At 37.8% G+C, this 21,704-nt stretch overlaps 1 protein-coding gene across 1 annotated transcript in view; it reads right to left on the minus strand.

Moving 5' to 3' along the window:
- ABCA13 (ATP binding cassette subfamily A member 13) overlaps positions 1-21,704 on the minus strand; it is a 183,414-nt gene that overhangs the window by 146,887 nt on the left and 14,823 nt on the right. The window contains exons 6-17 of the mRNA XM_026038381.1: positions 20,545-20,708; positions 18,023-18,147; positions 16,051-16,184; positions 12,925-13,089; positions 11,359-11,558; positions 9,291-9,418; positions 8,356-8,450; positions 7,922-8,098; positions 7,334-7,539; positions 5,943-6,067; positions 2,671-2,782; positions 152-2,149 (exon numbers count right to left, since the gene is read on the minus strand). Of these exons, the coding sequence (XP_025894166.1) occupies positions 152-2,149; positions 2,671-2,782; positions 5,943-6,067; positions 7,334-7,539; positions 7,922-8,098; positions 8,356-8,450; positions 9,291-9,418; positions 11,359-11,558; positions 12,925-13,089; positions 16,051-16,184; positions 18,023-18,147; positions 20,545-20,708 (3,629 nt within the window). The remainder of the gene's footprint in view (positions 1-151; positions 2,150-2,670; positions 2,783-5,942; positions 6,068-7,333; positions 7,540-7,921; positions 8,099-8,355; positions 8,451-9,290; positions 9,419-11,358; positions 11,559-12,924; positions 13,090-16,050; positions 16,185-18,022; positions 18,148-20,544; positions 20,709-21,704) is intronic.

Raw genomic sequence — 21,704 nt, forward strand, 5'->3', positions numbered from 1 at the left:
AGAATCAGATAAGGAACATTCAGGGAATACCAAATTAAAAACAAAAATAATAAAATCCATCATGTTCCTTAGCTTAAGATCTCTCTCAGTGTTTCCCAGTGATTTCAGCAGAAATAGCACATGTTTTATGCTTTCAAGATGGGAAGGTGACTTGTATTTTTCACTGAAGTTACTAAGAATATGCACCCATTTGTCACATTCTTCTGCTTCAGCCACTGTACTGAAGTTCAGAAAGGAGTTAAGACGAGGAGAAAGATTAACCTGTGAATGACTCTTCTCTTTCAGAATATTGTTCAAAATTAATTTGGTAATATTCTGGAAGATGCTGATACAATCCATGTACTTCTCTTGAGATACACTTTTTAAAAAAGATACAGTGTCTTTTATCTCTGTAAGAATAATTCCAAGTTCTTTTTCAGAGAGGTTGACAATAGTAGAAATGGAATTTCTAATGGAATAAGTATTGGCATCTCTATTCTCTCCCTCAAATCTTCCTGAGAGGAAAGTATCAAGCCAAGAAATAAAAAAATCTCCATTATCAGCCTTCAACATAGACCTCTGCAATTTACTAATTCCCTCTCCTATAATTTCCAGAACCTCCTCCAAACTTTTACCTGTAAGCAAGCTTGTGACATCAATTGCATTGTTAAGTATACTTTGAAGATTACTAACGAGAACTTCAAAATCTTCCCAGTCATTTAAATCACCATCTTCAACTATGTTTTTTAACAGATGCGCTGCTGTTGCAGCTTCAACAATAAGTGTAGTTGTCTTATTGCATAGTTCAGAATGAGTTGTATTTAAAATGCTTTCAGAAACGTTTGCCAAACCATATCTTAGACTGACAAAAAAGGTTGAATTCAAATTTAAAATTTCAGACACTTCTTCAAAAATCCCTGTCCAGCTTTGAAGCCATAGAAAAGCGCACTGCAAAGCAGAAGACAAATTTATCTTATCTCCCAGTTTTGTTATGTTAGTTAAAACAGTGTCCAATGGAAACAGAAGAAAGTCATAATCCTCTACTGAATTCTCTATAGAAGTAGAGTTTGATAAATAAAAATCAATGCATCCATTATTTATCAGGCATTCTACTGATATACCAAAGAATTCTTCTAAATAACAAGCGGCAGCTGTTTGGATCTCTTCATCCATTAATAAAGTCTTAAGGCTGTTCAGAGAGTCATAGACAACTTGCATGTCTTTGCCTTTCTGTGTGAGAGACTGGGCCTGAAACTCCGTGAAATTATAAATGATTAATAACTTCTCACAGAGAGGCTGCCCAGATAAGTTCAAAAGTACATTAAAAGTTTCAGATAGAAGATCAAAAGCCAGGTCTCTGTCTTCAAAATCATGCCATAATTGAAGAGATAAAATATCTTTTGAGGTCTCATAAAGAAATGTTAATAGAGCACTGTTGCTTTCAACACCTAAGAGCAGATCAATGTTCTGATAAACAGAGAAGAGTATTTGAACAAGTGAGGCCACACTACCATTGTTTAATTTCTGAGTGTCTTTGAAAAAGTCAGATACAATTTGTCCTAACTCTTGCATTTTATATAAAAACGTTGCATTTGAGAGTAAGGAGGAGGAGGCATTACTCACTCCATGAATTGGATTGAAAGTTGTATTATCATGATCTTCAGTCAATGATGCAACCTCATACAGATGTTTTATGAAGTCTTCACTTCGGTATTTTAGATGGTTCATATCAACAATATTTAAATCTGGCCAACCAGTCAGAGTATTTTGGAAGAAAAGCATACTCATATTAAAGATTTTTTCATTTTCTGGTATGGAAAAAAAGACTCTAGCCAAGGTATCAAATACTTCTACTTCTCCCACTTGACTCTTCCCTTTCTGCCAGAATCTCTGAAGTGTGTGGAAGTTTTTTAATAGTTCATTATAGAGTTCAGAAACTGCAGGTGAGAAACCTGTGACAGTTTCCTTCCCTTGAGCAAAATTGTTTATCCATGCAATTGTATTATTCAAGACAGTTTCCATAAAAGAGTGAAGATTTAACGGGGCTGAGAAACTTGGCATAGCAATTTCTTCTATGAATCCTGTAAGGTATGAGAGAGATGCATTTCCAGTGAAAAGGAACTCTAAGTTTTGTCCTTTCTTCAAAAGCTCTTTGACTGATGTCGAAATTCTGAAATATTAAGCAAGATTTTTGTTAGTTAGGAGTAAGCAGTAGTAGACAGTAGACAGATAAAAAAGTTGACATAATATAAACAACTCTAAAGTCAAAAAAAATTCAAATACCATTTAAATAGCAATCAGAGTAATTGCTACCCGATCTTCAATAGTTCAAGTGACAATCACTTTGGTATTCAAGGGCATAACAAAAAGAGAATCACTAACTCTACTGCAGTATTGCAGCCCAGATTCCATCATTTCCCTTACTTACATAATATACCAGATGTGATGTTATCTTTTTAAATGCTTTTGAATGACAGTCAGAAAGATATATCTTTCCATCTTTGCAGGGCTATATTTCTATCCAATAACCCTGAAAAACACTAGTCACTCAACAAGCATAAGGCAGGTTAACTGTGTTCAACTATCAGAAAAGTTCAGATCAACTATCAGAAAAGTTCAGAATGGAAGTTGGGTAAGAGACTGGTGGAGAAGAGTTAAAAAGGGAAACTTTATGGATTAGTTCAATCCTACCGTGGCCAGGAAGTAAATGAGGAATAATCTGATAAGTTTTGCAGAAATGTTGAAAAATGACCAAAGATAGTCCTCAGACTGAGCCCGGAACATAGAGATACTTCAAATCCATCTGCAAAGAAAAAAAATATATACATTTCACTATAAAAAAAACAAATCAAGAAAAGTCTATGAACAACTTCATCAACTCCCACTGAAACAGTTTGATCTTACAGACTTTGACTTGAATGAAAGCAGAGAACATTTACAATCACATTCTGCAGTTGGAAAGAAATGCATAAAGGATATTTAAGAAGTAGTGAATGTGCATTTTTTAGTAAAGGATTTCATCTTAGTACTAGTGAATAATTTAAAGGAATGAGATACAGAATCAATAAATACTGGGTCTAGAGAAGGCACATTTGTATGTATGGGCAAAATCCTGAGAGGATAAAGGAAAAATAGAAAATATATTCTGAATTACACATGAACTGCATAACTACTGCAGAAAGAAAATATATATATATACAAACACATATATTTTATATAATAGTACACCTTGTGCTGCCCTGAGCCCAGAAACTTTCATTCAATTATCTTCGTTCCTTCTCTGGAATTTCAATAAAGGGAAGACATGCTTGTAAAAATCACTATTACTACCTAAGACACTAAAGATATCTGGGACTGTAATGGAACTATACAGTCAGCTCACATTAGTTTACTTCAGTGAAGTAGATTGTCATTTAAAAAAAAATGTAATGCTTGTTTTTCCATTCAGTTCCATGGAAGCTTACTTACTGAAGAAGTATTCAGTAGATATTTCTGAAAAGCTCAATAGACAGAAAAGTAGAGAAGAAATATGAAAATATATATATAAATGTGAATATATATATTTGAAGATCTTGTAAAAAATCTGCTGTCATACCCTCCCCTCTTTTTTTTTTAATTTTTTTTTTTTTTTAATAAAGAGTTCTTTGGATGAGCCATGTTGTGTCCTGCTTCAGAACTCCTTTACACCACATAAAACATTAACTAAATTACCATAAATATCTAACCAGAAAGAATACTGGAGACTTCAAAAGCTCTCCAATTCCTTCAAGACAAAACTGGTACTGGAAAGCTTTCCACTAACAAATGAATCTTAAATGTCTTAGCTGATTCATTTAAGATGAATCTTAGACCTGCTGCTTATTGCCTAGTACCAGGTTCATCCTGAGGAACTGGAGAGCTTTTGAAGTCTATAGAACTACTCAGAAATATGTGCTGAATACTTTATCAGTAAGCAGATTTCTATGGAACTGAATGGAAAAACAAGTATTACTTGATTTTATTTTTTAATTTCTTAAATCAATAAACTACCTTAATCAAGTAGTGAAGTCCTGATGAAGTTGCTGCTTATTCCCCTGGGTCTATGATATCCCAGCACAAGAAGAATCAAGGAAAGCCAACATCTCTCCAGTCTTCAAAAAAGGCAAGAAGGAGGACCTGGGCAACTACAGGCCGGTGAGCCTCATCTCCATCCCCGGAAAAGTGATGGAGCAGCTCATCCTGGCTGCTCTCTCCAGACACATGGAGGAGAAGGTACTCAGGAGTAGCCAGCATGGATTCACCAAGGGGAAGTCCTGCTTGCCTAACCTGATTGCCTTCTATGAAGGAATATCTAGCTGGATAGACGAGGGCAGAGCGGTAGATGTGGTCTATCTGGATTCGAGCTAGGCTTTTGACACTGTCCCTCACAGCATCCTCGTGGGTAAGCTCCAAAGGTGTGGGATAGATGAGTGGACGGGGAGGTGGATTAGGAATTGGCTCAGTGGCAGGGTGTAGAGAGTGGTTGTCAATGGTGCGGAGTCCAGCTGGAGGCCTGTAGTTAGCGGTGTCCCCCAGGGGTCGGTCCTCGGTCTGGTCCTGTTCAACTTACTCATTAACGACCTGGATGAAGGGATGGAGTGCTCCCTCAGCAAGTTTGCTGATGATACCAAACTGGGAGGAGAAGCTGATAGCCCTGAGGGCTGCGCTGCCATCCAGAGGGACCTGGACAGACTGGACAACTGGGCGGTGAGAAATTTCATGAGGTTCAACAAGGGCAAGTGCAGGGTCCTGCACTTAGGGAGGAATAACCCTGGACACCAGTACAGATTAGGGGTTGACCTGCTGGAGAGCAGCCCCGCAGAGAGGGACCTGGGTGTCATGGTGGACGACAAGTTGACCATGAGACAGCAGTGTGCCCTCGTGGGCAAGAAGGCCAACGGGATCCTGAGGTGCATTAAGAAGAGCGTCTCCAGCAGGTCGAGGGAGGTGATCTTCCCCCTCTACACAGCCCTGGTGAGGCCACAACTGAAGACTGTGTCCAGTTCTGGGCTCCCCAGTACAAGAGGGATGTGGAGCTGCTGGAGAGAGTCCAGCGCAGGGCTACGAGGATGATCAGGGGCCTGGAATATCTGCCCTATGAGGACAGTCTGAGAGAGCTGGGCCTGTTCAGCCTGGAGAAGAGAAGGCTGAGGGGGGACCTGATCAGTGTGTATAAATACCTCAAGGGAGGCAGTGAGGAGGAGGGGGGCAGCCTCTTTTCAGTGGTGGACAGTGATAGGACTAGAGGAAATGGCTTCAAACTGAAGCATCGGAAGTTCCACAGGAACTTAAGGAAGCATTTCTTCACTGTGAGGGTGACAGAGCACTGGAACAGGCTGCCCGGGGAGGTTGTGGAGTCTCCTTCTTTGGAGATCTTTAAAACCCACTTGGATGCAGCCCTGTGTCACATGCTCTAGGTGACCCTGCGTGAGCAGGGGGTTTGGACTCGATGACCTCTGAGGTCCCTTCCAACCTTGGGCATTCTACACATTCTATGAAATCAATCATGAAGACCTTGCATGAACATGAAACTAGTTTCGAAACTTCTCTACCGTGTGACCAGATAGTCTAGTCTCCTCTCTATTTATAACTCTGACTTCATAAGCTCTCCTGTCAACACAGTAGTAAAAAGACTATTCAGAGGTAACTACTCGGATTTTTTTCAACAAAAATGAATCAAAAAAAAATCCACTTTGCACTAAAAAAAAAAAAGCTATTTACTTAATGAAAGGAAAAGCAAAATCAGACTCCACATCACATACTCTATTTTTTCTTGCTTAAGACTTAGTCAGAGGGGAAATCCTAAGAGTGAGGACAACACAAGCAGGTTCACAGATGTAAAACCATCTCCACCCCCCAGCCCCCCCTTTCTGAGGAATAATGTTGTCTAGAAGAGACATGAAATCACTACAATCCTGTTGTGTAGCAGTTTTCATCCAACCCACCTGCGGGGCCCACTTCCTTATTCAGATATTGAGCTACTTCACATATCCATCCAGCAAAAGTTGCTAAATCCTTCCAGAATGGGTTTCCCTCAGAGGCAAAAGCAATTTCAAGGGTATTATTAATTCTAAAATGAAAGAAAACAAAAAGAAAGTTACCATGATAAAGCTAATGTTTCTTTTAAATACCCTTATGAGCACATCTAATTTCTTATTCAAAGTCTCTAGCTAAAAATCTATTTTATGTATATAGACCATTCTACTGACAACAAATGACCAAGGCAAGCAGGTTAATGGTCAATGTCTTTGCTAGATAAATCAGCAAAGCTATCACATCACTAGTGATAGCTAGAAAGCTAACTTTATTTCTAATACAGGTTTGCTAACAGTGGGTTTTCAAAAAGCCTTAAAACATTGACAAGATGCTTCAGTTCAAAAAAAGTAACATTTCTAAATGGAAGACAGTTATTGCAAAATGCTTTTTCTTGCCCTTAAACGTTTTGCACTGAGTTTATACCACATTTGCTTGCTCTACAATGTTACTTAAAGATAAGCATCTTCTCCCAGGATGCTTTCAGATCAGTGTTTTTAATTTCTTAAATGAGATTTAAGTCTTCCTGACAACTTCAAACTAATTTAGAAACACACAAAGAAAGGGAAGGCAATCAATGCTTTTCCTTCATTAAAAAGGGGCAAGAAAACAAAAGTTTTATAGTGACTAAGATGTTATTGCAATCAATGGGTTTGATGTCTCCTGACAGTGCAGGACATAATTTCAGACAGACTCTTGAATATTTGGGCTTAAAAGCATTACTGCTTTAATACTATTAAGGCAAATACTTCTGTGAAATGTCTCATGTGCCTAAGTAATGGACATAAATAGAATACATGAAATAACATGCAGAAGATAAACATGTTTGAGCTAGGATATTTGATATATATATGCAATCTCCTGTTTTACCTTCCAGAGTGACATACAAATACCTGAGGGGAGAATAAAGGTAGAATGGGGCCAAACCAAACAGGGCTTCTTTTTTTTTTTTTTTTTTTTTTTTTTAAGCAAAACACAACTCTCTCCAGTGAGGAGGCTAACAACCCTACTTTAGCTAACAAAATGAGTATAAATGATTTCCCTTCTCAGAAGTAAGGGGTTTTTTTTTTTTTTTTTTTTTTTTAACTCCTTCTCAAAAAAAAGGAAAGAAGCACCCTCCTTTATCTTCCCATTTGTACTTTCTAGAAAGTTAATGAGATTGGGCTGTAATCAAAAAGTAAAAATCAGTGGTTTGACTCTTTTAGTTATTAACTTAAGAGATCTAACTACTGCATTGCAAGCTGCTAGTTCCAAGAAGAGAGGTAGCATGTTTATGGATAAAAAAAATACAGAAAATACCTACAGTGAAAAGAGCAGCTGCTCCTGACAAGAGTCAAAATGGACATCCTCCCCAGATGGCATCTCTGTTCTCAGTAACTGATAAATTTCACAGTAATGAGCATAACTTTCAGTTAGCTGCTCTTCTATTTCTTTCCATCCCAAAATATCATCCATTACTGAATCTGGAATGCTCTGCTGACCTTGAATAATTTTCTGCACAAGTAGAATCTTTCACAAAGAGAGCAACAATTGGTTACCAGTAAATGGAAAACTAGTGAGAATTAGTACCTACTTCTTAGGTACGAAGAAGACAACATTAGTGAAATCCAACATAAAATAGATTAAACTCGCACCCTCTGAAACATCCATGCTTTTCTTTAAGCCACAGCTTGGTAATCTAAAATGTCACAGCCACTCAGGAGTCTCAACAGGTCCACATGTGCCTTTCTCCAACAGGCATCTTAATCAGATTACATAATTAGTTACCAATTGCTAATTAATAGCAAACACTAAGCAGAAAGTTATAGCACATGCTATTTTATTTTTTAACAGCAGAAAGGAAGGCAAAACAAGCTTTAAATGTGAAAAAAAAGATTCCAGATAAACTTACAGATTCCTTTAGGGACTGGAGCTGGTTGCTTAACTTGAGAGTCATATCTGAGTCGTTGCTTGGGCACATATAAATTTCTAAAACATCGATGTCATCTGACCCTTCTGGAAGCCTAAGGACCATCTCAAACAGTGTAAGCACATCATTGCATACATAGGAAGCATTGCTCAACAGCATCTGGAATTTAATCAATATACTGTTACTTTAAAAATGAAATCAGTGTGAAGGAACAGATTTAATTCACACCCCATATTAAATTTCACAATGAAATGTCAAAAGACAGGGGAAGAAATGCACACAATTGCACCAAGATGCTGCTAAGTACAAAGTAAAAAATGATTACCAATTTCTTTTTTTTTTTTTAAATCAAAAAAAAAAAAAAATAGACCTCTACAGCTATGTGCACGTTAATGTGCAAGCAAGAAATAACATACCTTTTTTAAATCCACAAAGAGCTTTTCAATGTCTAGATGAACAAATCCATCTCTTGGGGCAAAAGGAATTAGTTTTTCCAGATTATGTAAAACTTCTGTAAAGACATTCCACCCCCCAACAATAAAGAACATGTATAATTTACAAAATAATTTGGTAAGGTTGTGTACAGTAGCAGACATCATTCTGAAAAAGAAAATTGCACATATGTTTGAAAAATACAGGCATACAGATGTTCCAGTTTTGGCTTGGATGACTTTCCTGCCCAAAGATCACTGTTCTTTCACACAGAAGACATGCATGGTTGCACTCTGCACTCCTGAGGGGCAAAGACCATTCCCCTCTCGCAGTGCCACTGGAAATATCTCCTCATCGAGGTAGACAAAATTTGAAATGCAGAAAGTCTGACTAATTCTCTGGGCACCAAATCAAAACTGTAGTCTCATCCTTCTGAAATAAGGGATAACCTTAACTTAGTAATACTTCTGGAATTTAATATTAGGAAGCTGTTGAATCCACAGCATGATGAGGGCAAGGCTTGTCCCCAGGTCTGGCCAATGGTGCAGCTAAGGATGCATTCCCAGCAGGCACACATGTACATGCATATATACGTATGTATATTTACATACAGCTACTACACAAAATCAGCACAGGCAGATACACCAGGCACTCCTGCCACACAAACAGTACCAATGACCTTATCTGTTTCCCTGTCTGGTTCCTCTCACAAAGGCAACTTTTGCTTCCTTTACCACCACTCTGGCTTTGGGCCAAGAAGGGCCCCTGGAAGGAGAAGCAACCTATTCCTACACTCCACAGCCCTTAGTCAAGCTCTTAAAGAAATACAAGTGGCCTTATGTCCAGATCTGTGTTTTGCTTCTCTGCAATGACTGGCAAGACCTCAAGCTACTTCTAAGTATCCACCAGGCAAGCTTACCTTCAGTGAAGTTTAAGCTGTGGATTACTACATTCCTTAGAGCTCCATCTATGAGAAGCCATCTCTTTGCAATGGGCCACTGAGGCACATCCCAAAGCACAGCCTGCATTCTCGCCAGGTACCGGATCCTGCAGACAAAGAGAGAAGTCGATCACAGGAACACGCAGTGTGCTGTCAACAAGAGGGTGAGGTTGTGAAAAAGTTACGCTACTCTTCGGGGTGCACTCACAATATCATCTGCTTTGCAGCTTGTTATGGTTACAGTAATGTAACCATTTTTTTTAATTAAAAAAAGACACAATTCCAAAATATATTACCAAGTCTTTAAGTAATTTCACCACGTTCTCTCTGTTGAGCACAGATGATGGATTTGGCAAAAGTTTCAGAAAAAGATACAAGCAAAGCAAATTAAAGATTCCTCTGACTTAGCATTCACTGTCCAGTCTCCCAGATGAGAACTACAACTTGTTTTCATGGAAGATTCATATACACAATCCTCCTTTCTGCCTTTGGAAACAAAACATGGAGAAATTCTTCACCAATAAAGTTCATTTTCTATTAAATGAAAAGTTTCTGAAAGCTCAAGCTGGGAAAAGGAGATTAAAAAAAGCAGATGATCCTCAACAGGAGAAAATTTAAGACCAGGTCTTGAACATGTGGCTAGAATCCCATATCCATTCATCATCTTCAAGAAGATTCTTTTGCTTTTTTGAGGCACAGTTAAAACAGGGACGTGCTGTACAGTATTACCGTTCAGGTTTATCCTCAGAAACTGATTTATAAAGAATGAATCATATCTCCCACCACAAAGGATGTTTTTAGATGTGAGCAATCAGGGCTACTACGAGCTACACCAAATAGAGACCACCATCTCTCAAGTGATGCTAGTCATCCCAATCAGAGTTCAGAAGGGTTCAGGCCTCCGCACTAACCAAGACTTTTGTGAGATTAATACCAGAGTTTATGAGCGCTTACTACTTTTATGTATCTACAAAGATAAATCACATTCAATACTTCCAAAAAATGGTGTCCTAGTCACTTTATTTTGCTCAAACACCTCAGAACAACTGTCATTAAGTAAAATGTCTTGTATTAAGATGGGTATCAAAGGAGTCTCCAGAGATGTAACAAAACCAGCTTCTGAGTTGTACAGGACACTAGGACAGTAACTAACTGTCAAATGGACAGTTCTACTGCACCAAAATGATTTATGCAAATTCAACAAAAGATCAAATCATTCTGTCTAGATGCAGAACTTACAGCCAAGCCTTCCTACAAACTCCTTAAAGTTGCATCAATTGATAAATCCAACAGACAACTTCAAACTCCAAGAAAAGCTCAAAAATATTATAAATAAACTACACAAAGGGTCAAGTTGTGAGAAGTTATGTTTCTTTCTCATCACTTGTGAGAGTAAGGACGGTGTGCTTTATTACGTTATTTTGCCCCAAACACAGTTAGGAACTACACACAATTTAATCCTACACATTTATATACATGTAATTCTGACCTCCATAGTAGGCTTCTGCTCAAGATCTGGACAAGTTATTATGTATATAACTCAAGAAAAGTCTCATATATTTTAGGTTCACAGGACTTACTGTGCAGAAATAGATTGATTCTATAGCATACGTATGAGAAGCATTACTGATTCACACAGCAGCTACTTGTAAGAACTAGACTTTACAAGACACGGTAGAGAATTCAGACCCCAGTTCATCAAAACACACATGTAGGCAATTGCTGATTCCTATGAGTCCTAATGATGTGCCCTCTCTGCTGAACTTATGACTCTTTGCAGGACTTCTCTGCTGAACTTCTGACTAGACACATTTACTCTGAAACACACATTTTAAATGCCTTTTTCAGGATGTACATGTACTAAAGCAACTATTTGACCGAATATGAAATTTCAAATTACAGAATAAAAATAAAACTCACACTACACACTTACGCACTCCATACTTCAAAACCAGACAGAAATAAATAAATGGCACATGAAACTAAATATTCCAGTTAAGATAAACTTCATAACATAAGTTGCAGAAATAAGGTAAGAATAACTTACAGATCATGAGATGGAGTATACCCTTCTGAGAAATGGGCTTCTGATTTCTCATTGCACTGCAGCATTAGGGTACTTAACCCTGAAACCATCTTCCTGGCTTCACTTTCATCTAAAAACTGAGACATTAAGTCAGCTATCATTCCTTCAAGTTCAGAAAGAAGCTTTTGAGACTGGCTACTGGTGAACCATTGATGATATACCTAGCAGATGGAAAGCAAAACAGAACAGATACTGTGTAGAGAAACAAAGATTACTTATTTAGTCAATATTCGCAAATACACTGCTCTCTGAAGCGACTGGTGCCCCAGAAGTTAATCTGAGACTCCAATAGTTTGGACTGACTTGCAAGCCAACAATATCACACAGCAAACTTAACATCCCCTGGGCAATGCTGTGTTCTTTCTGAAAACTCAAGGATGGTAAAAAGTTGGCCTAAGACTGCAGCCAAAGACAAGCCTTCTTGAGCAGCTACTCAGTCTTGCCTTCCCCCTTCCAAGGTTTCTGCTGCCACTACCAATACCGCAATGGAAGCTAGAAGTTGGAGAGCAAAAATATCAATGCATTTGAGTCCCATGACACAGCCAAAGATGGAGGAGACTACATGATCCCACTAAGCACCTGACCAAAACTGCTGACTGAGCTCCTTCCCTCCATCATTATGCTTTCTAAGTGTCATGTAGTTGTAACAGATTTTTCACTAGATGTCATTTTCATCAAGGGAATTCCCAGGGGCCAACAACTTAGAGCACTCGAAGTTGCCATTCTAAGGACATCAGCATTTGCCATACTTGCATTTTTCTGTAACAATATAAGGGCTAGTTTTGACAGCCACATTAAATAATGACTTCAAGTCATCAGATAACTCTAATCAAGACAGAAACTAAAGTCTATTTCTGAGGAAATACCTAATAAGCTCAACCGTACAAACTGTGCATCATATTTCAAACGTCCTCTAAGCAGGACTAGCATTTTTTTTTCATGCAAAGAAAACAAGCTTCAGAGAAAAGACACCATAATTAAGGCAGTTAGGTAAGTATTTTCTTTAAGAAATACCTGAATTGGATTATCCTCTTCTCTGTACAGCTACATATGTGTCATCCTAATACAGACCAGATACTGGTTGCTGGACCAGAATTTTAAGATGCTACACTGAGATTGACCTGAACATCCTTTAGCCATTATTGCAAGAGATAGTAGAGGATGGATAAAAATATATGTTGCATCACTGCAGGCCTGTAAACAGCATACAGTTTTCCCAAAATTCAAGTGGGACAATAAATGGGCCTCCTTCTTTCAGGCCTCTTGCAGCACACTATGCTTCACTTTACAGTCCCTATTAGGTTTCAGTCATGCATTTGAGTTAATGAGAAAATCTGATTAAGCAGACACATAGCAATAAAATATTCTCCCATACTGGTTCCTTATTAGAAAGGATTAGTCTGCAGCAAATTGAAAAGAATCACGACAGTAGTATTTAGAAGCAAACTCAGACCTTTTCATTAAGTCACTGTTGACAATCTACCTGCAAGAAATATGATTTTGATCTTTTGACTTGTTGAAATATACCTGAGAATAGAGTTTCGGCTTGCTTACAGCATTGACAAGATAGAGTTTGGCCTCATGCCATGCAGAAATGCAGCCTTCATCATTATGCTCTCCATTTGCTTCATTTCCTGGCACACTGGACAGTGCAGAGCACACAAACTGCTCCAGTGTCTCTTCCGTGGGAATCTGACAGATGCAACAAACAAGGTGAGCACGTCAGAGAGCTACCAAATACTCTCTCCTATCAAATTACTTATCTGGTTAAAAGGAACACCACATAGCCTCTTTCAGTGAGAACAAAGCCCATTTATTGCAAAACAGTCTTCTACAATACATATTTTTAAGTATTCTCCATGCAGAGTGTGGTAGACAATACCAGGTGCCCCATGAGGGCATTGATCAAATCAAACATTGATATGAACATACTGCAGACTAGCTTTCAACTAGAAGTTGAAAAGTATTTTTTTTTTAAGTATGCCAAAAGGCGAAATTTTTTTCTTACAAGCTGACCACTGAACTCAATGTAAAAATATTTTTTTCCGCCATGATATAAGTTTAATTAAAGATAACTACATTTGGTAAAATTTCCAAAATAAAATAATTTAGTCCATCTTAGCTCTCCTTAATGAAGTCTTCGAGGTACCTGCTACTTTAGCTCTTTAGCTATGATAGAAAATTGATAAGAACTTTTATAGATATTTTGACACCAAGCCAGCTGAGGAATTGGACATAAAATTCAAGCATCTATTTAACAGTGATCAAGGCAGACACTGCCCAGGCTTCCCTATTCCCTTCCACATTATTTGAGTCTTGAGAGCTCCAAGTACATACAACATAGAGGTAACATCACCTATAAACAACTAATGAGCATTGCTAGAGTGAGCAACAACTAGTCAAAGTCAACCACTTTGGCCAGAGATGATTTCATTATGCAACTGTTCAAAATATACCCACTTACATATATCAAATGTATTTTATAATGTATCAATTTATAAACGTATGAAATTATAAAAATGTATTTTACATGCTCTAGGTGACCCTGCATGAACAGGGGGGTTGGACTAGATGACCTCTGAGGTCCCTTCCAACCTTAAGCATTCTATGATTCTATGATTTTTATAATGACAGCCTCTGACTCCAGACTGCACCTGGCAAAGTGCAAACATTTCTGATAAATACAAGCACAGGCTATTTAAAAAATAAACTGTGGACTTCAGTAGAATTTGAACAGACACTTTAAATATTCTGCTGGTCAAATCAGACAACCATACAGTCTATTCTTGTATGCAGGAAGAGTTTTTCCTCTTCCTCACTGAAGACAGATTTTCTTCAAAATTTGAACAGGGGCAACTCATCACACAAGTACATTCATCAGACTGCACATTCAAAGAAAAGACTCAATGTAAGAGCTGAGTTTAGCTAAAATGCCAAGACAAAAAACATAATTGGACCTTGCCTTCACTTTTTCCACATTTTAATGTTTTAAAAAGTCATCTGCATGGTAAGGACAAACAGCGAACAAAACATTTCCATCTCAGTACCCAGGATAGAGCTCAATACCCAAGAAGCTCCCTATTTTGGCAGTGCTGATTTCTGTGTGTGGTGGGAGTCAGAAAAATGGGGAAGGAAAGGAGCAGAATAAGTTATGTTTTTTAACTAATGACAAAAGTAAAGAAATTCAGATCTCATTACTGCAGTATATGGGTAAATCGTAAATTGCAATGGCTTGACAAAGCACCCATGAATACAGCCATAAAGACATGGCTGTATTCAAATATAAATGTGAAGCCCACTGAATTCATCTACTCGATGAAATCAAGTGATTCTCAGAACTCCAGTGCTACCAATTGCCCGCTTCCAGTCACAGCAAAGGATAGAAAACCCACTCAAATTCATTGCACAAAGTTTAATTTAGAGAAATTAATTTCTTCCACTTGAAGACAAGCAGCAACTGTATTTGAAGTGTTTGCCAAGCAGAAAATGATACCTGAAGCATACAGTGTTGACAGCAATGTCTAACAAATATAAGCTGCCTGGAGGTCTTCCTGGGATTTATTTTACAAGTTCTTCTTTAGCAAAGCTTCTTTTGTGTCCAGAGAAAGTAGTGTTTGTTACTGAGAAACAGTATCATTTCAGGAATTTAACATTCCAAGAGTGATTGCTAACACAATCACAAGTGATTCAATTAACTCAATGGGGTCACACTGTGTTTGTGTGACCCTTCCCCCCCAAACTTTAGACACAGAGATTTACTCAGTGCCTAAGATATGAAAAAGTGCTAAATGAGTTCAGGTATCTTCAAATGCAGAATTTAATTTCAAAACTTATTGGACCCAAAAAAAGGTAACTCCTCTCCTGAGTTCATTACATGATCGTGTATTTTGCCATACTCAGTCTTATACAGCAGCAACATTTACATTTCACTATTGTCTCCAGAGAGGCAGAAACTCATTAATGTAAGATGAAAAAAAAAGGTCTATAAGCATCTTCATGTGCAGAATTTCCATATGAAGCTAAAAATAATTTTGACAGGAACAAACCCAGCATATTTAGCAGACTTGTAGCTGCTTCACTAATTTGCATCCTATCATTTATACCCCCTTATTACTCCCAGAAAAAGTCTTTTTTTTTTTTTTTAATACACCTGTACTTTTAATTTTTGCAACCTATTTAAAATGAGCAACTTGTCAAGAGCCAAATATTTACTGAAAGGCCCAACTAACAAGGCTAACTAAATAACAACCAACTAAAGGTCCTTCTTCTAATTGTGTCTGCAACTTCTGCAAAGGAACATAACTTAGAGGGACAACCTAATGTACTAACGTGAATATTATTAAAAAGCATGATTTGTTTCCCAACATGAAAAATACCATTGTTCATTTACAGATGATTTTAAGTGATTAATTATATTCTCCAATTAGCTAATCATGAATCACAGCACAAATGCTTGCTGATCAAAGCTCAGATTTTGTTTTTAAGGCTAGGCTGGCAACATTTGCTCAAGTTACTTACGTTACAGAAAATGCAATGATGCTTTTGTCTGCCCCCATAGGATATTGTTATAGTTTCTTTAAGGCATGAAAGATCCCTTCCAGGTACCATTTAAAACCAGATGGTGAAAGTCGAACTGCAATTAAAGTGTCTTACCTCAGGTAGCTGTGAGGCATAACTTAGAAGCTTCTCAATGCGGAGATCATTGAAACCAAACCTGGATTTAAGTTGCATTCTGACAACATGTGGATCCCACAGCATATCCCCCAGAGAAATAGTATGCTGAAAACCTAGAAGAAAAAAAATACCTATTTTATCCTTTTGTTTTTTTCTTTATTTGAATTTCATAAGACCCAAGCACTGTTTTCAACTTAACTGCATGTACCCAAGCACCAGTTTCATGACAACAAAATTTAACCTCACTAGTAGCATGGTAAGGCGAGCTAGTCTGCTGGCATTCAGCCAAACGTCAGCACGATGAAATGCCCCTGTGCAGTGATTGCCAGCAAACCCACTGGCATGTAGTTCTGAATTGTGTGTCAGCTTCAACATGTAGACATGCAAATGTGTATATCCAGGCTGTAAATGAGTTATTACGAAGGGAGGAAGAACCAGGAAAAAACACCAGTTGAACTAAGGTAAAAAGATTTGCATAAAGGTGCTAGTTTTGCACTTGCGTTTCAGACCACAAAAGCTTCTTGAAGAGAGTACATCATACTTGTACTGCAGTCAGAAGAGAAGCAACAAACAAAGCAATTTTGCAACACTTTTATTCTAGTTAGCTTGCAAAGCAATATCACTAGCAACAGAAAGTTAATGATCCAGTACATATTGAGCTATCTCATAAGTTTTTTTAACCTACAAGGAAACAGGTATCACTGCAGAATATCACTGTGATAAGAACCACACAGATAACATGCTCAGATCTGCCTACTTCATGGCCACTGCATCTATTAATTGCACTACACATAAACTTCCTAGCTTAAAAGTTAGGCTTAAAAACAGAGAACGCACAAAGTTATCAAACTATCTGAATATGTTTTATACAATTATATCGCACATTTACAGTTATTCTAGACTATTTTTAATCTAACATACAGGGCAGCACAAATGCAACTTTTCGCAAAGCGAATATGTCCAAAGAGGCCGCAGCTTCCCCACCTTTCCAACACCTACTGGGAGTTTCTAGTGTACCTTTTCATTCACAAAGCCAGTACTTCCTCACACTCATGAAAGCTGTCAAAATATCCTGCCTGCTTTGGGTGAACTTCTCAAAGGACTAGCTAGACTCATTGCTACACAGATCAGCCTGCACATTTCTCATAGCTTTGAGGGTAGCCACAAATGTAAAATGTCAGACTGATCAACTCTTATTCATCTCTGTTTTGATTACTAATTAAGATTTCAGACACAGAAATGAAAAACAGTAACAATGTGAGCCCAGACTCAAGCAGAGCACATTTCTATGCAGGGCTCCAGCACTTTTGCATCACTTTTGCGCTATCACCTTTGCATCACTTCAGTCCATTTTTTTGATGGCTGAAGTGGGACTTTGACCATATACAACTGTTGAGGTGGATTATCAAGGACAAATGGTTGCACCTAGCATCCAACTGGTCCTCTACAGCTTGCAAACAAAAGGAGTTCCTGACCTTATCTCACACAGCTGTCTTGGGTGCAGCCTACATTCTTCAGCTGAACTTACCTCCCAAACACAAGCAGCAGAGGGGATAAATATTGCCCTTCAGCTGATGCTAGAAATTGTTGCAACTGAAGAAGAAGGTCAAAGCATGAAAGCCACAGGACACCACTATACGTATCAAAATGAGAGAAAATTCTTTCAAAGGTAAGGTCTAGTCTAAATCACTACAAAGAAAACTCCCAAATTCACTGCTGAGATCCTTGTAAAGGTGATGTATTAAACCATTACAATGCTGTTCATATAAACTATTGCTACAGTCTGATGAAATTTATTCAGACATAAAAACAGATCAACAGAGAAACAGGTGAGCACTATAGCAACATATTTTAATTCTTAGACCTTATTAAAGTTAGTTGGAGCCCAGACAGCTATTGCAATCACATATTCCTAACATGCTTAAAAGAAAATTAGAAGCAAATTACTTACCTTCCAAGCTGCTGTCCTGCAAAAAGTGCACCAATGCAGACATTAAATTCAGTGCTCTTTTCACTATTTCATAGAAACTCTGGCCCAAAGGGATCACAGCTAAATCTTCCAAGGGAGCAAAAGTACTGAAATTTAAAAAAATAGATTAAAAAAGAAACAAACTAAAGCTCTGCATAGTCTGAGCTGAAGAACTGAAAGCGATTTGAAAAATATGAAACTCAAGTGACTAAATTTTAAAACAGTGTTAAAAAAGTTTTGCCAAATTACATTTTTCATGGTAAAATGCAAGTTGAGATTTTACAATTATAGGCTCACTCAATTTTCATTAAAGAAACAAATCCACATTCACAAGCAAAAAAAATATTAAGAACAAGAACATCAGCATTCTCCCAGTCACCCCTGAGCAAGATAAAATGGATACAAAATGCTTATTTTATCTTCCAATCTACAGAAAAAAAAAATGTTTACAGCAGCAGAACACACACACACAAAACACATTATAGAAAACACTGATTTAAAACACATCTCAATTTCTTGCAAGTCTCAAGTTTTGCTCATTTTAGCTAGGGGGGAAAATTCCTTGTTAATGTACCTGTAGATAATTTTAGAAGTTTCCTGCAAATTTATTTCCTATAGGTTACTCTTCTGCTCTTATGCAAATCAAGCTCTAATTTGATTAGAAGGCATCATCAAATGTCTTAAAACTTATTTCCAACAACTGTGAAGTAAACTGTGGAGAAAGGGAGGTTGAAGCAGCTCACCCAAGCATGGAAAGGGCATCCCAATAAAGAGGAGACATGAAGAAACACACACAAAGCAGGGATTTTTTCTTTAGTTATTTGGTTTGCTTTGCATTTTGTAGCCTTTTTCCACCCTCTCCGTGGGTTCCTATGTACCTTTGAGAGCCACAGCAAAGCCTTGGGAGGCTGGAGGAATTGCACATTCAGGATACCTTGGACTGACTAAGTTTTACCTAACTAGGGCTTCTAGAAACATGTTGAAAACAGTCAAGAGACAGACATTCCTTCCAGTTTGTTTCCTAAATTGGGCTACTAATGACAAATTCTACCACTGAAGACCAAAGTATTATAAACAGATTAGTATGTTAGTCATTTTGGGTCATTTGCCTTACATTTATTAGGTCATTTGCCTTACATTTATTAGGGAACGCCCTTGTGCAAACCACGCACTGAGTCACAAGGGAAACTGCAGACAGAGAGTCACTGCGTGACTCCACAGGCATATGCTGGGCTCCCTGTGCAGAGATGCCCTTGAGTGTCTCCATCTGCCTCTGCTGGCAGCAGCAGTTGAAAAAGGCCAAGGACATTTATCACATCTCACTCAGCCCATGCTATAGCTCAGGAAAAAAATGACTGCTAAGAGTATAACCAATTAAAGATCAAGTAGATCAGCCAAGGATTACTCTTTGTTGGTTGCTGCTGAAGAAAACAAAAACACTACGATCAAGGTTCTGTCTTATCTCAGAAATTCTGTGTTTCAGTAATTTTGCTTGAGGTTTAAGCACCTCACAGGGCATTAGCTTTGCACATTAATGGGTCACAGAAGAGCCTGGAATAAGGTTACAACCTACTTGGGCATGAAGGAAATAGAGGCCTGGCACAATTTACACAGCAAAAAAAAAAAAAAAAAAAAAAAAAAAAAAAAAAAAAAAAAAAAAAAGAGAGATCCTTCATAAAAAGATCCTTCATATAATTTTGAATATGAAAATGACAGTGAGATGCTAAGCAGCAACCGACTCAGCCCAGATATATCCCACTCAGTGCCCGGACCCTGCCACCTGCCACCCCATGGGATTAGCACAGGGTGAGCTGCTGAAGCTCATGCCCAGCCTTACAAAAGCAGCAAGCTCAGCTGGTCCTCCAGCCTCGCCTGTTATTTTACTACTGCATCTATTACCTATCAGTTCTGGCAAAGATATTTCTGACCTTCACCTGAAAATCCCATAGATATCCTATGTCTTCCTCTCAATCCACTTGTTCTTTACCTGAGGCAGAAAACTCCTTTCACACTCAGATTAAAATCCACCCCTGCCCCCCTTTTTTTCCTTACTGTTTGCTCAATTTCTAGAAAATAACCAGAACTATTTTGATAGTAAGATTTCATTTTCTTCATATCAAAGAGCTAAATGCATTAAGCTATGTAAAATCCAAACCATTACTTTCTTACATATGTAATTATTCTGTATTCTGAGGAATCCCAAAGAACATGAGAGTTTAAAGCTATTTTATATGATAGGATCATTTCAGCCATTGCTAATATGAAGCATCTCTCAGACCTCTAGGAAATCTCTACTAAGCTAGAGAGAGATAAGAGACACAGTACACAGAAAAAATGAAATGGTTCCAACTCCTACCACATCCCTGTGAAAGCAGCACACACAGAGAAGAAAATCTGACCATTCCTATAGTGATAAGAAGGCTTATTTCATTAAATAAGCTGTAAAGATATCATAGACTTCAATAAAAAAGAGCACCTTAAATTCACAGTGTACAAGTACTTACTTTTCAACGGCCTTGAGAAACTGTGCTATCACATCTAACCCTTCTTCTGTGTAGAAGCTACTCAATTTAAGCCGAGGGAGTGAATGCAGAAGGTCCCAAAAGTGAGGTTGCTTATATAGATTTTCTATCTTGGAAATCATTTCCTCTGCTTCATTCAAATTCACCTTTATGTGAGGGAAATATTTAAAATATGACAATTCTTTAAAGGGTAAGGAAAATTAAACAACACACACAGTAGCAGCTGCCTGTTACTTCCTCTACTCTAGTTCTCTCTACCTTTTAGTCATTTAAGATGCTTTCTCTGGTGTGGAAACATAACCTCTAGCTTTGATATTTCACTTAGCTTAGTGATGCTTGGAACCCATGGCAGTTCTTTCTCAGCTATCCACCTGTGCTCTGATAGAAAACAGAGATGGGAAAAACACTAGGCTATCACCTTCTGATCAGAAGCATAACAAGACATGTTGTACTTTCCAAAGAAGGGTTGCCTTTAAGAACCAACACAGAAAGATGTATTTAGTGTTGCGAGCAGTTTTTGAGTATGGGTTAGAGACTAGAACTCTAACAGGAACATCCCATCTTCTTTGCAGTTTTAGCTTAAATTTATTGGTCAAGCCTTATTTCTCTAATTGAATATTTCTGTAGGACTTTTCTGGATAATATTCAGCAACAATAGCATGGGCTTATACAACAAGAGAGGCTTGTGTATAAAAGCTCTGTAGCCAATAGTCCACTTGCAACATTTTCATGTTGATAAACACAACTGTTTTTATTTTATATGTCATTCTAAAAAGGAAATTTCATATTGAGACAGGTCTTCTCAATCAAGTATCACATGAGCAATGGAAAGTTTTGATGCTCTACTAAAATATGAACCAATTCAAAATCATAGTCAGAAATCTGCATTTCATGAAATATCAGTTGCAATCACTCAACTATGTAAAAAATCTATTGCAAGTATTTCTAAAGTGAAGCCAGTGATTTGTGAAGTGTACAGAAGTGACAGCAACAGTGATAAATTAATGTGTCCATTCAGTTGCCTTTTTTTTCTGTAAAGATTGCCAAGAAATTGAGAAAGTGAAAGACTGATTTATGAGGACTTCACAAAAAGAAAAATCTACATATGCAGCCAAAGTTATTCTGGAAAGAATCATGCTGCA

The sequence above is a fragment of the Nothoprocta perdicaria genome, unplaced genomic scaffold (genome assembly GCF_003342845.1).
Source record: "Nothoprocta perdicaria isolate Ctin4 unplaced genomic scaffold, notPer1 scaffold_209, whole genome shotgun sequence".
NCBI lineage: Eukaryota > Metazoa > Chordata > Aves > Tinamiformes > Tinamidae > Nothoprocta > Nothoprocta perdicaria.